At 52.3% G+C, this 13,665-nt stretch overlaps 5 protein-coding genes across 5 annotated transcripts; 4 read left to right on the top strand and 1 right to left on the bottom strand.

Moving 5' to 3' along the window:
• Positions 1-172: 172 nt before the first annotated feature.
• N0V89_002144 (uncharacterized protein) lies at positions 173-2,784 on the top strand (the record flags this gene model as incomplete). Its single annotated transcript, XM_056210954.1, has 4 exons — positions 173-318; positions 366-546; positions 597-793; positions 852-2,784. 4 exons carry the CDS (start codon positions 173-175, stop codon positions 2,782-2,784), a joined length of 2,457 nt encoding a protein of 818 aa, XP_056074427.1.
• Positions 2,785-3,970: 1,186 nt separating this feature from the next.
• Positions 3,971-5,203, top strand: N0V89_002145 (uncharacterized protein; the record flags this gene model as incomplete). Its single annotated transcript, XM_056210955.1, has 2 exons — positions 3,971-4,432; positions 4,493-5,203. The coding sequence occupies 2 exons, from the start codon at positions 3,971-3,973 to the stop codon at positions 5,201-5,203; spliced, it is 1,173 nt and encodes a 390-aa protein (XP_056074428.1).
• A 1,210-nt stretch (positions 5,204-6,413) lies between these two features.
• On the top strand, positions 6,414-8,900 carry N0V89_002146 (uncharacterized protein; the record flags this gene model as incomplete). The annotated part of the gene is made up of 3 exons (XM_056210956.1): positions 6,414-6,797; positions 6,848-7,231; positions 7,353-8,900. 3 exons carry the CDS (start codon positions 6,414-6,416, stop codon positions 8,898-8,900), a joined length of 2,316 nt encoding a protein of 771 aa, XP_056074429.1.
• Positions 8,901-9,349: 449 nt separating this feature from the next.
• On the top strand, positions 9,350-10,846 carry N0V89_002147 (uncharacterized protein; the record flags this gene model as incomplete). The annotated part of the gene is made up of 1 exon (XM_056210957.1): positions 9,350-10,846. The coding sequence occupies one exon, from the start codon at positions 9,350-9,352 to the stop codon at positions 10,844-10,846; it is 1,497 nt and encodes a 498-aa protein (XP_056074430.1).
• A 1,762-nt stretch (positions 10,847-12,608) lies between these two features.
• N0V89_002148 (uncharacterized protein) lies at positions 12,609-13,205 on the bottom strand (the record flags this gene model as incomplete). Its single annotated transcript, XM_056210958.1, has 3 exons — positions 12,609-12,707; positions 12,763-13,089; positions 13,140-13,205. The coding sequence occupies 3 exons, from the start codon at positions 13,203-13,205 to the stop codon at positions 12,609-12,611; spliced, it is 492 nt and encodes a 163-aa protein (XP_056074431.1).
• Positions 13,206-13,665: the final 460 nt, after the last annotated feature.

A 13,665-nucleotide genomic window follows, 5' to 3' on the forward strand; every position in this document is an offset into this window, starting at 1 on the left:
CCGTTTTCATGTTGTCCTGCCACCAGCACATGCATCGCCAACCTCTTATTGGCATCATCTTTATTATCCCGCCACCCCTTTCGTCCTACACATGAGCACCTCTCGGCCCTCTTGGAATTCTTTTGGATGCATCATACTTTACCTGCTCACGCGTTCAAAGGTTACACACACCATGAGGGCCACTCTTTTGACCGTAGGCGCTTTCGCCAGCCTGGCGACCGCCAATATCAATTTCCACTGGGTCAACCCAAGCTGCACATTTACTCAGCATGACGACACCCAGTGCTTGACAGGACAGCATTGCGCTGAAGGCGATGTGTAAGTAGGCCTACTGATTCTGTAGGACCATGACTAATTACCCCTAGCTGCACATACAACGAGAACAACCTGCAACAGGTATCGCGGTCTTTCGTCGGCCGTGCTCCCGCGAAGAGGCAGAACCAAAAGTACTCTACGGACGGTCAGTGCGGTCCGGCGCATAACAACCTTTTGTGCGACCCGAATAGCACAACATACGACGGCGCGTGCTGTAGCCAGTACGGATGGGTATGTCCTTTCAGTGTCTGCGTTTGGTCATCCGTAACTAAGGTGAACAGTGTGGAAGTACTGCGGCTCACTGCGGCGATGGCTGTCTCTCGGGCAAATGCACGAGCAATACCACTCCCGCTACCCCTGTAGTTTCCAAGTCTGCTTCTGGAGCCGCTCCTCGAGATGATGGCCGTTGTGGAAAAGACTTTGGGGATGCCACCTGCGATCCCAAGGGAGCGTACGGAGGCTGCTGCTCGTCGTATGGGTATGTTGATCTAGGTTGATCCGTTGTTCTCCAGAGGCACCATGCTTACAGTATGTAGATACTGCGGTTCCACTGATGGTCACTGCTTGGTTGCCAACGGCTGCCAGAACGGTTGCACGGACGGTACCTCTACCTCCTCCGCTCCGGTTCAGAGTGCTTCGGCCACGCGACCCCCATCTAGCACGACCTCTGGCGAACCTGTACTTGGAAAGCCTTCGACCTCTGCTGATGCCCAGCCCACTGGCAAGACTACCACCGATGGCAGCTGCGGCGCCACCTTTGGTAACACTGTCTGCGGAAACTGGGCTCAGGGTTCTTGCTGCTCCATGTACGGCTACTGTGGTAACACCACGTCGCACTGCGGTGAGGGATGCCAATCGGGCCCTTGCACCAACGGTCCTGTCGTCCCTGCTCCCAAAGCCAGCCCGGCTCCTGCGGCCCAGAAGCCTGGTACCCTGGTTAAGCAGGGTCGCTCCGGTGTTCCCGCTATGCACGCTGGGCTGATGCCGAACGGCAAGGTCGTCTTCCTGGACAAGGTTGAAAACTATACTGAATTGAAGCTCGGTAACGGACAATATGCCTACTCTTCCGAGTATGACCCGAAAACGCAAAAGCTCACTCCCCTTGCCTACAAGACGAATGCTTTTTGCTCTGGTGGTATTTTCTTGGCCGATGGTCGTTTTGTTTCCCTGGGTGGCAATGCTCCTCTTGACTTTATTGACCCCACCGTTGGTGACGGATTCAAGGGTATCCGCTACCTCAAGCGCTCCGCTTCCGATGCTTCCCTTGACGGCCAGGCATGGTCTGAACCTGGAAATTCGCTCGACACGGCTCGTTGGTACGCATCTGTCCAGATCATGCCCGACGACACCATTTTCGTCGCCTCTGGAAGTTTGAACGGTCTCGACCCCTCAAAGCCCGAGAATAACAATCCTACTTACGAGATCCTGAACGCGGATGGTACTTCGAAAGTCAAGAGCACCAACATGGAGATCCTTTCCAAGAACCAGCCCTACTACATGTATCCCTTTATGCATTTGCTCAACGACGGGAACCTTTTCGTCTTCGTCTCCAAGTCTGCCGAGATTTTCAACGTCGGTGGCGGAAACGTCGTACGCACTCTCCCCGACTTGCCCGGCGGCTACCGTACCTACCCCAACACCGGTGGTTCAGTCCTTTTGTCTCTTTCCAGTCAGAACAACTGGAGCAACGACGTTGTCATTTGCGGTGGTGGACCCTACCAGGACATTAGCGCCCCTGGCGAGGCTTCTTGCGGTCGCATCAACCCCATGGCACAGAACCCTTCATGGGAGATGGAGGCCATGCCCGAGGGCCGTGGCATGGTTGAAGGTACTCTGCTCCCTGACGGCACTGTCGTCTGGGTCAATGGTGCTCAGGAGGGTGCTCAAGGTTTCGGTGTTGCCCGCTCGCCCGCTCTCGAGGTCTTGATCTACGACCCGGCTCAGCCCGTTGGCAAGCGATTCACAACTGGCCCCAAGTCTGACATTGCCCGCCTCTACCACAGCGTCGCCCTCCTCCTGCTCGACGGTACCCTCCTCATTTCTGGTTCCAACCCCGTGGAGCAGCCCATCCTTACGCCCTCTACGCAGAACCCCTTTGTAACCGAGTTCCGCAACGAAATCTACACGCCACCCTACCTTCAGGGTAACCCTACCCGCCCGTCCGGGGTTGCGCTCAAGACTAAGAACCTAAAGGCCAACGGAGGTACCCTCGAGATTAGTTTCTATGCGCCTCCCAACGCCAAGGAAGTCAAGGTATCTCTGTACTATGGCGGTTTCGTCACGCATTCTGTGCACATGGGTCACCGCAACTTGTTCCTCGACGTCCAGAACTTCAAGCCAGGACAGAAGAACCAGAAGATCAATGTCACCTTGCCGCCCAACAAGAAGGTCGCTCCTGCCGGTCCGTACGTCGTGTACATTCTTGTTGACGGTGTTCCTTCTATCGGACAGTTTGTCCAGGTCTCGTAAGGTTCTGGACCTTTACCAATATCTCTTCGCGCTTTTATTACTTCACCTTCTAGTATATTCTTGGAGCCTGGTGTATTGCATCGCGCGGAGGACCTGCACTCTTGTTTGAAGGGTAGTAATATAATGGTCTTTAGCTGATCTCAGCTCAGCAGTCTGCTCCACGTTCTCCTATATGTACGAGCACATGTGTAAATACTCGGAGAATAAGTCGGACTGGGTTTACATGGGCGACGGACGTCTTAACGTCTTGAACGGAATTCTAGAATAATGATAAATGCAAGTAATTTTTGCAAAACTTGGCTTCGCTCTTGGCTTATGGCTTCCGTCGATGGATTCGCAAATTTGCGCTACGATGTCACTCAGGCACTGATATTGATGGGTCAAACTTGGCATTACATACAACCTTGGAACGGTGCTCGCCACGTGCTCCGCGCATTATGTTTGAAACGACGGCAAATTGGCAGGGCGCCGTTTGGGCACGGACGCGCATGCCAACCACCATCAATCACCACATCTCCATCTATCGTGCATTCTCGCGCGCTTTCGTGGCCTGCCGGCACATTGGGAAAGCGCTCACAATAGGGAAGGCGTTACGTGAGCCTGTTTATCTGATGCTCGAACACGCGCTCCTGTAAAGTGCGTGGTTGTACAAACAGATGTGAGATTGGGGATGGGCGTCGGGGATCCCACGAATTGGGGGCGGGGAATTAGCGTACGCCATCGGACTTTTAAATACAGCAGAGGATGATATTTGCGTTTTGTCCACGGCTCTTTCGAGGAAATGCGTCTCCAAATAGAGCGCTTTTGAGGGAAAAGGTATTGGTGAATGCGGGAAGGGTTTTCGTGTGGCCTCTTTCTTGATGGGGAAGCGAAGGACGAAACGATTACCCGCGCTGCTCGGAGTTGAGCTTGGGGTAGGCAGGTTGCACTGCGCCACGGAGACCACTTGCAAGTGCACGCTGACATAAGGTGATTTTACTTTGGATTTGCGGACTTTTGTCTAGTCCGGCGGAGGTATATAGAGTGTAAGTGCCGATGTCTCGGATGGATCTGCGCTGTACCATACTCTAGCAGATTCTCTTTCGTCGTGTCGCTCATTCCTTACTTACATTCGTTCTTGAGTAGAGTTGAGTCTACATTGTCATTCATTTATACATTACACTTGACTTGGATAAGAGCTAGCATCATGCTTCCTGCTTTGGCCGTCGCCCTCGGAGGATCTGTCAGTCTCGCAGCTGGCCATCCTCACCCTCAGCGTCGCGATGTCGCTTCTTTCCCCGCCGGAACTTCATGGGATATCATCTTGAACAAGGGGGACACCAACCTTGACGATCTTGCCGGCACCGAGAGTGCGGGCGTAACTGCCATCGACATTGATCTTTTCGACAACGAGGCGTCGACCATCAGTGCTTTGAAGAACCAGGATAAGCAAGTCATCTGCTACTTCAGCGCCGGATCTCGTGAGGACTGGCGCGAGGATGCCGACCAATTCAAGTCGGACGACTATGGGCAAGGTTTGGATGGTTGGGAAGGCGAGAACTGGGTCAACGTCCAGAGTGAGAATGTTCGGAGCATTATGAAGACGAGGATCGAGCTTGCGGCGCAGAAGGGCTGCACAGCCGTCGATCCCGACAACGTAGATGGATTTGTAAGTTCTCGCTCCCTCAAAGTATCATCTGTACAAGACCACCGCTAAAAGCCCCCTCAGAACGACAACCAAGACGGCTTCGGCCTCGATCAGTCTGCCTACGCCGACTATGTCAAGTTCCTTGCCTCCACAGCCGCAGCCAACAACCTCGCCATCGGCCTCAAGAACGCGCTCGACCTTATACCCGACGTCATCGATGTCATTCAGTTCGCTGTTAACGAGCAGTGCCACGAGTACAACGAGTGTGACCGGTACAAGCCGCTGACGGCTGCTAACAAGGCCGTCTTCAACATCGAGTACGGCGGCGACGCGTGCACCAGCCCTGCTGGTGTTGATCTGTCTATTCTAATCAAGAACGAGGATCAGGCTCTGAATGCGTTGGGCGGTGCGTGCGATGCCAGTGTGGGAGCATCCTCCTCACCGACCCCTTCGACGTCTGCATCCGCGGAAGCAAATTCTGCTGTCGTGGAGAACACGTCCGTTCCGGTGCCGGCGCAGACGCCAAGTCTTCCTGCAGCCCCTGCAGTCACGCCGAGTGGAAGCGACACGGTGAAGCCATCGTCGTCTGCTGCGAGCTCGGAGGCTACGCCCGAGCCCAGTGCCGGGGCTGGTGATGAGGAGGAAGACGAAGAAGACGAAGAAGACGGCGAAGATGAGGAAAATGAAGATGGCGAGGACGAGGACGAGGACGAAGAAGAAGAAGAAGACGAGGACGAGGATGATGACGAGGATGCGCAGCCTTGGTGGCAGCGTCACCACAAGCAGGAGTAGAGATCCTGAGATTGCTGGTGCTTCGCTCTCCGAACGAAAGGACTTCCGTCTGCTCGATCAGGTAGCTTCGCTTGATGCGCGGCGCTCCGCTTCTTTATGTATATATACCATTAGAAATTCCAAAGCGCGTTGCAGGAGATCTGTGAGCTTGTCAGACGATGAAGCATTCCCAAATTGCATTGAATAAAAAGGAATGACGTATGTGCGTGCTAGAACGAAGCACCAGACGGAAGACTTGGATTACATGGCCGAAGTTCATAGCTATCTATACTGGAGATGGTGTGAAGCCGTGAAGGATGGAAGCTTGCACTGTCCACGTGAGCAACCGGAAACCTTGAAAGTGCACCCTTGGACTCATTACTTTGGCCTCAACAATGAGTATCCTCAACGCAGTCATCGCGACATTGCCCATGCAAAACCACCCCTACTGCTTCCATTCAAGGATTGCCACGGCTTTGCTGCAGCGCCGAGGACAAGTCCCCGCGCTGAGGTCGGTTCTCAAGTTCGTCATCGCGAAAATGGCACCAATGCTATTGTGGAAGCTAGCAGGACGATCGGAAGTGCTGCACGACCCACCGCGAAGGCGAAAACCAAGCCGTCGATTGCGATAACGTTCCCGCGACCTAGAGCTTTTACGAGGACGGCCGGTACACCATGCTGGCACTAACAGTCAAGTTCACGAGGCAATCTGCCGAATCATTGTTTTAGCCTACCGTCCGTACGCCTTTCCCGTGTAAGCTTAATACTACATCCATGTCATGTGTGACAAATGCAGATTTCACGACCAATTCAGACCCGATCTCACCTACCTAGCGAACTTACCCGCTCTTCTTTACGTTTTCCATGCATGTCAGGCTCCAACACTTTGCTCAATTGCCACGCGATGCTCCAACCCTACACGGGCCCGAGTATCGCGAGTCGTGGTCTCACAGCTTCCTATTCGGGCAGGTGTGAGCACCAGGAACCTGAGCCTAATGCTATCAAGCGGCGGCCGTTGATTCGCCCCGATCCGGCGTCGACAAGGGTAGCTTCAGTTGCACCGGAGAACATGCAGAGCTACGATCGAAACCGACAAGATATGACAGAATCGTGCGTGCGTCTTGGTCTGCGGAACCTGGAATCGTGCAGGGGCCGAGGAAGAGCTATATAATGGCGAATTCCTCCTCTATGAGCTTCCCCACCGTTGGTGCACTCTGTCCAATTCGCCACGATGGTCCTTTCTCGTGCCCTCGCAGCGGCCTCCTTGGTTTCCATTGTCGTGGCCTCGCCTTTGCAACTTCAGGCCAGGCAGAACTCGTCGACGGCTTGCGCTGAGGTTGCAGCATCCGTTGCCTCTCAGCCTGCGACGTCCACACCTTCTGTCGATGCGAAGTTGGCGTACGATTGCATCACCAGTGTGCCACTTCACAAGGATGAGGCTTTGCATCTGCTTGAAGGCGTCGTGCCGTACTTCAGATGGCAATCGACCACGGCGTACCTAAAGGATCCCCCTGCAGAGTATGTAGAGAAGATTCAGCCTGCCATTGACGTCTGGGGTGGCTTAGAGAAGATCAAGTCCAAGGTTGAGAGCGAGGAATACAAGAATGAGTTTGAGGTCAATATCCGCTTCAAGTTCTGCAGTAATTCAAAAGCTCACAATACCAGTTTGGATTCGACCTATATACTCTGCTCCAACAGACACACGACGGCCATTTCGTATATGTTCCGGATGTAGTGGGCACAATCTTCAATTGGGCACGTCCGGTTCCTCTCGTTTCGGTGTCGGCTGATGGCAAGGAGCTGCCGAAGCCCTACGTTTACGCCGATGTTCTGGCTGAGTCTTACGGCAACGCCACTTTCAAGCCTTCTGTCATTACCAAGATCAATGGCCAGGAAGCTACCGAGTTCCTCGAGGCTTGGTCACAGCGAGGCTCTCTGCAGGACCGCGATGCCTTGTACAACAACGTCTTTTATGAGCTTGCCTCGGTGTCTCTGGGGCCCACTGGATCAGGTATTGGAACCTTTGCTGGAAGTGGGCGCGGGAAATGGGTATGTTTTGGCCTTCAAAGTTCTCATATCAGATCTCGAGGATTGCATCGTGTACCTTCGCAGAACCGCCGCATATGCATACGCAAAAATCTTCTCAAATGGGAAAACTGACATATAGCAGGTATATCCAGGCCCAGAGACCGAGCTAGAGTTTGAAAACGGGACTACCGTCACATATACCAATGTTGCGCGTGTCCTCGTGACACTCGAAGGCGTTACTGATGGGGAGAGCTTATACCAGAAATACTTTACCAGCCAAGGAACTTCCACCACATCAGACTTGCCTTCCAACTCTAGTGTTGCGACCTCGACAGCATCCGCGATGCCTTCGGCAACTACGACCTCGATCCCCGCGCCAGGCTATCCACCACCAATCTACAGGGAACAGCACAACCTGATTGGCGGATACTTTTTGGAAGACGAATATTCTGACATTGCCGTGCTCTCAGTCCCCTCGTTCGTGGGTATCGACACAGCTGAGATCGACTTCCAGCAAGTCACTGAGAAGTTCATTGTAGCGGCAAAGGCAGCCGGAAAGACGAAGCTCGTCATCGACGTGTCTGCCAACGGCGGCGGCACGATCCTTCAAGGATATGACCTATACAAGCAATTGTTTCCCAAGGGCATTGGTCACGCTGCTTTCGATCGATACCGTGCCCATGAAAGCACAAAGCTTCTATCGGAATACCACTCTCGCCTCGCAGACAGCATACCTCGTGAGCTAGTTGATGAAAGTGCAAACGAGACCCTGTATGCCCTCGAATACGATGTTATCGCTTCTCCCTTCAACTACCAATCCGACCTCAACGCGAGCGACGAGAACTTCCCGAGCTGGGAAGCTAAATTTGGCCCCTTTGAACACCACGGCGACAACTACTCCAATCTGTTTCACTGGAACCTATCCGATGTGCTCACGCCTTACAACTCCGCTGGCATCTGGGTTCATGGTTACGGCGAGCTCGCAAACTACTCATCTGCCCCGCAGCCATTCGCCAACGAAGACATTGTTGTCGTGACAGACGGCTACTGCGCGTCCACCTGCACCATCTTCTCAGAGCTAATGCGCCAGCGCGAGGGCATAAAGTACATCTCTCTCGGCGGCCGCGCGAAGGAAGGCATCACGCAGGCCATTGGCGGCGTCAAGGGCACGAACAACGATCCTTGGAGCTACATCCAGTACCTCGCTCAGCTCGCCATCACCAACCTCACTTCTTCGGAGGAAGAAGCAGCCAAGCTCAACGCCACCGAGCTCGGCGACTACTGGGACAACGTCGTCTTTGAGCGACAGGCGGTCGGAACCAGCGTCAACGTTAATTTCCGCGACGGCATCCGTGATACCGACGAGACGGAGACGCCGCTCCAATTTGTGTACGAGCCCGCGGACTGCCGCATTCTGTACACCAAGGCGATGACTATCGACGTGACGGCTATCTGGAAGGCGGTCGCTGACTCTGCATTTGGCGGCGAAAGTCACTGCGTTGCGGGCAGTCTCGATGGGTACAGTACAGGTACGCGCAAGGTGAAGAGGGAGTTGACGGTCGAAGATCGGGCGCTGAGTAAGAGGATGCATGCATGGAGGAGGGAGCTGAAGGCTGAGCAGTACCCGTTGGATGTGTATACTGATCTGACGGGCATGGATTTAAATAAGCGGGGTATCATGTGGCCTTGAAAGGATCGCTAGGCTCGCGGTGGAGGAAGCTTGAGTCCTCTGTTGAATGTAAGATAGGCAATGCAAAGGCCGATTAGCCTGATCATGTACCTCGTCTTGGAATGTTGTACATGCGTACGCTCCGATACAGATGCTGTGTCCGTGGCCGCACACCAGAGATTAATGTTTGGCGAAGCGCCTGCCAGAAATTGAGTAAAAGATTGATGGTCAGCTAGGGTGGCGGAAGCCGCCTATGTACGCTAGGCTAGTACGATCTATGGTTCCTGCAGGGTACGAGGTAGGAAGCACCATCCGCCAACACCGCCCGCTTGTCGCTTGACGTCGTGTACGCGGACCTAACTGCAAAGCAGCCGATTTCCCGGACGTCGATTACGTTCAATTTACGCCTTATCAGGCTGCATAACGTTTCAACTATCACAATACTTGTGCCATCTTCCTCTTCTCGCGACATGTGGCTTCTCCATGTTGACACTTTCGAGCTGAAGGAATTCATCGGCACCAACCCACCTTATGCAATCCTCTCTCATACATGGGCCTCGGACGAGATACCTTTCGCGGAGATGAGGAAGGCAAAGTACCGAGACCTCGCTAAGCAAAAGACGGGCTTCTCCAAGATTGATGGATGCTGCGCTCGCGCGAAAGCGGATGGTTACGCTTGGGTATGGATAGACTCTTGCTGCATCGACAAGCGGAGTAGTGCGGAGCTGTCCGAAGCTATAAATTCCATGTTCAAGTGGTATCAGTGTTCCCGCATCTGTTATGTTTACCTTTCCGACGTTCCTGGCGGCAACGAAGACTTCGATGTGGTCGCAAAAAGTAGATGGTTCACGCGGGGATGGACTCTTCAAGAGTTGCTTGCTCCTCGGGACCTGCTGTTCCTCGCACAGGACTGGACAGTGCTCGGATACATAGGCGCCCACTCCTACGACCATCTTTGTAATGCATACGTTGACGACCCGACACCTTTGAACCATCACGAGCTTACGCAATGGATATCGCTGATAACAAGGATCCCGAAAGAATTTATTTCGGGCGGCAAAAGACTTGAGCAAGCGTGTGTGTCACAGCGTATGTTCTGGGCGTCCCAAAGAACGACGACCAGGCCTGAGGATCGTGCGTATAGTTTGATGGGTTTATTCGATATTAACATGCCCATTCTGTACGGTGAAGGCTTGGAAAAGGCTTTCACGAGGCTTCAGGAAGAAATTTTCCGCAGCACGCCTGACCAAAGTATCTTTGCGTGGCACTACTCAGGAATGTCCTCCTACCGATTGCTGGCCGACTCCCCAGATTGTTTCCAGAATTCAGGGAATGTGGTGAGGCTCCTCCAGGAAAGTTCGCTTGCACGAGAGGCTGAATGTACTCGTTCTGCCTTTTATATGACGAATCTTGGACTGCGGATCACATTGCCACTGCATACTGTCACGGAGAGCATAAGTAGAGATGACAGCAAAACCCGAATGGAGGCCAAATTGCACTGTTATGTCCATGGCAAAGAAAGTGGCCCTTGCCAGGTCAGCCTTAATCTCTTCTATCTGGACACAGACATTAGTGGACGCGTTATCTACATGTGCCAACGATCAAGCACGTGGAATTTCAGCACTGGAGGAGGTCATCCCACCAGCATCTTCATCCGTGGAATCAGTTACGACACTGAAACCGCGGAGCAACAAACTTCACTGACTTCAAGTGTTGCCTTTGACGAGGTCGAAGTGGCGTCTCGAAGCCTTGGTATCATTGGCGATGCAGTGGATTTTCCTGCAGAAGTACTGAAAGATGATGTACCTTTCGCCGAACTAGGTGTCGATTCGCTAGTGCTCGTGGAACTCATGTCTCGGATAAAGGATGAGTTGGGTGTGCAAATTTGCACACAGGACTTTTACAACAATCCTACCATTGGAGAGTTCGTCGCTTTCTTAGTGGCCGCAGTTGGACTGTCTAATTAGTACAGGGAGTTTGACATCTTCTCTCTTGAACGAACCTTAACAATAATCGCGATAGAGTACTTGTCCAATTCGATAGTTCTTCTGACTACCGGCTCATCCTCTGAGCAAGGCTGATTGGGTGTGCCTTTCGAAAATTAGCCATCCAGGGCCCCAAAAGAACACTTGAAAAATTGAATGCTGAAGCTCAAAGCAATATCAGAAGCCGCGATAAAGCATGCCATAGGCAATTCCGCATCATAAACTCGGAACGGCGAGTGAATATCAACTTCTCATCATTATGCCCAGCGTTCAGAATGAAGTGATACGGGACACTTGCATTGCACAGTCATGAATGTCCATAGCTCGTTTATATTGGTATTGAACCACCGAAGACCGAATCTTGATGTGAAGGACAAGTCAGGCTGGGTATAGCAAAAAAGAAGCGGATGGAATGCATATGTATTACGAAGGATGAGGAAGAACATTATATAGTAGGGCGTATGTAGACCGGTGGTCGATGAATGGTAAAGGTTAATACAGCGGTATATTTCCCTATGGCTCGAAATGGCTTACTATGATGCCAAATGAGTCATGATGACTACCTACTGGCCATTGCCGAGGCCAGGCTTACACCGACGAGATCAATCTTGGACGTGTATCGTCTTATAGTTCGCTCAGCTGGAATCCTCGGGATCCGGCTCAATATATAAGTCTTGGGTCCATATTTGTGCTAACCAGAACTGGTGCGCGGCCTCAAGTAAAAGTAAGCGCCGCCAAGGAAGTGCCCTCGAAGTCCACTCAACGCAGCTTTGTTCCCTAATGTAATACTCTTGCCTCAAACAACATATTGTAGCTGATAGTGCTCGTTTTCAGGTGAGGTTCCAGGCTTTATTACCCTCCGTCTCCGATTCCTCCCGCTGCATGTACATACCAGCCACCTGTGAGCCCCGTCGGCGTCCGTAGACTTCCCCATGTTGATCTTGCGTCTGATATAGGTTCTCAGATAGAACGATTTGTAGGTGTGATCTTCCGAAGTAGGCTCTAATAACCGAAAAGTAGGCTCGCAAATATAGAGACGAGATGACTGACATTAGAAACTATTTCTCTTCCGCTCTGGCTCCACAACCTTATTCTCCATGTTGCGTCGCACCGATAATGCATCAAATCTCCCCCTCGGGTACAGAGGCGTCGTTGTCGTTATTTGCTTGACCTATACTGACCCCCTTATGTGGACAAAGGCGGAAGAAACCGTGCATATCCTCTCCATGGTCACGTGGCGGCTACGCTTCCAAGGTTCTGAAAATCAGTAGGTTCGTCTAAGAAGAAGTGGGATTGCTAGGCATACTATATTTTTAGATCAGAAAACAATTAGAACCAGATTTCTAGGAATCACAAGGCTCCTTCGCCTTGTTCTTCCAGGTAACTAGACCAATATTTTATGGCTACGATACCGTAACTCTCTCAGGCATAGTGTTAATTAATCCGTACGTTTCTCAAAGTGAGTTGGTCACATGTTTATACATAAGGAGAGACGCAGGTGTGTTGGGGAGTTCCAGCCGAATTGAGAAAGACGAACTTGTTCATTATACAAGCAGGAACTATCTGCAGAAGTGGCATTTATGCTATTTCCAACGAACGTTTACCCACAAGTCGCGCCGCTAGAATCCCGCTTTGATCGGAAAGCGATAAACTTTGGTACTGTACCATTCTAGCGAAGTGAAAAGAGACTGTTCTTGGATCTATTCTTGCGTGTTGGCTTATCTCGTGTTACGCCCGAGAAGCTTTAAGCGATTGCGCTTGCATTCGATGCAGCACCTGCACCAGCGGCTGCACCATTGCCTTGCGCTGAGCCAGCGTTCGCATCAGACCCGCTGAGTGACCCCTACACACGTCTATCAGTACGAGTCATGTCACGTTAAACATAAAGGACAACTGACTGTCAAGCCACTGAGAAGACCACCAGCTCCTTGAGTCGCCGACCCTGCAGCGTTGCCTACATCATTGGCAGCATCACCGGCGGTGCCAGTGAGACCTCCAACAAGGTTACCCACAGCACCAGTGACGTCTCCAACGGCTTCGCCAGCAGTGCCCGTAATCCCATCGACAACACCGCCAGCTGCATCTGTTACGCCCCCAAGGGCACTGCCCGCTGTGTTGCCAGCTCCGCCGACAATATCGCCTGCTGCGCCAGTGACTCCACCAACAACATCGCCAGCTGTGCCGGTCGCACCTTGAAGAAGCTGGTCGACCTGACGTTTGGCTTCCTTCAAAGTGTTAATATTGGTAATATGATAGATCATAAGAAGAGACGTACGAAAGGCGCACCCGCAACGAGAGGGACGACCACGAGGAGGGCAGCCGCAGAGACGGAGAACCTCATCTTGACAACGTGTAAAAGATTATGAGTCGTCACAGTGTATGTGTAAAGATTGAATGAGTGAAGAAAGGTTCTGCACAGCAGTATACTGAATAAGAGTAAAGAATGCGAGTCTGACGATGAGAAACCAAGGTGAATGAGAGGATGCAGGAAACAGAACGTGGCGAACAGCACCATTCTTTATACCAGCATGAAGACTAAGAAAACCATGGGAGGGCCTTACTTCGGTGCCTCGATTTCTTCTCCTGGAATTCATCATCCATTTTCAGCATCGCGAGAGAGATGATCAGGCATCTTCGGCACGCATGATGCTGCGCTTCCTCGTGAAACTTCCCAGTCGAGAAATAGACATGCGCAAGTCTACTTCGGGAACGATGCGCGGAAGGTCGCACGCGATTTGGCGTTGAAGATCATCCACGAACTTCCCAGATGCGGAGTGGTGGTGCTGGAAGAGCCGTGTAAA

Source organism: Didymosphaeria variabile (assembly GCF_027946475.1).
Source record: "Didymosphaeria variabile strain IMI 356815 chromosome Unknown scaffold_2, whole genome shotgun sequence".
Lineage (NCBI taxonomy): Eukaryota > Fungi > Ascomycota > Dothideomycetes > Pleosporales > Didymosphaeriaceae > Didymosphaeria > Didymosphaeria variabile.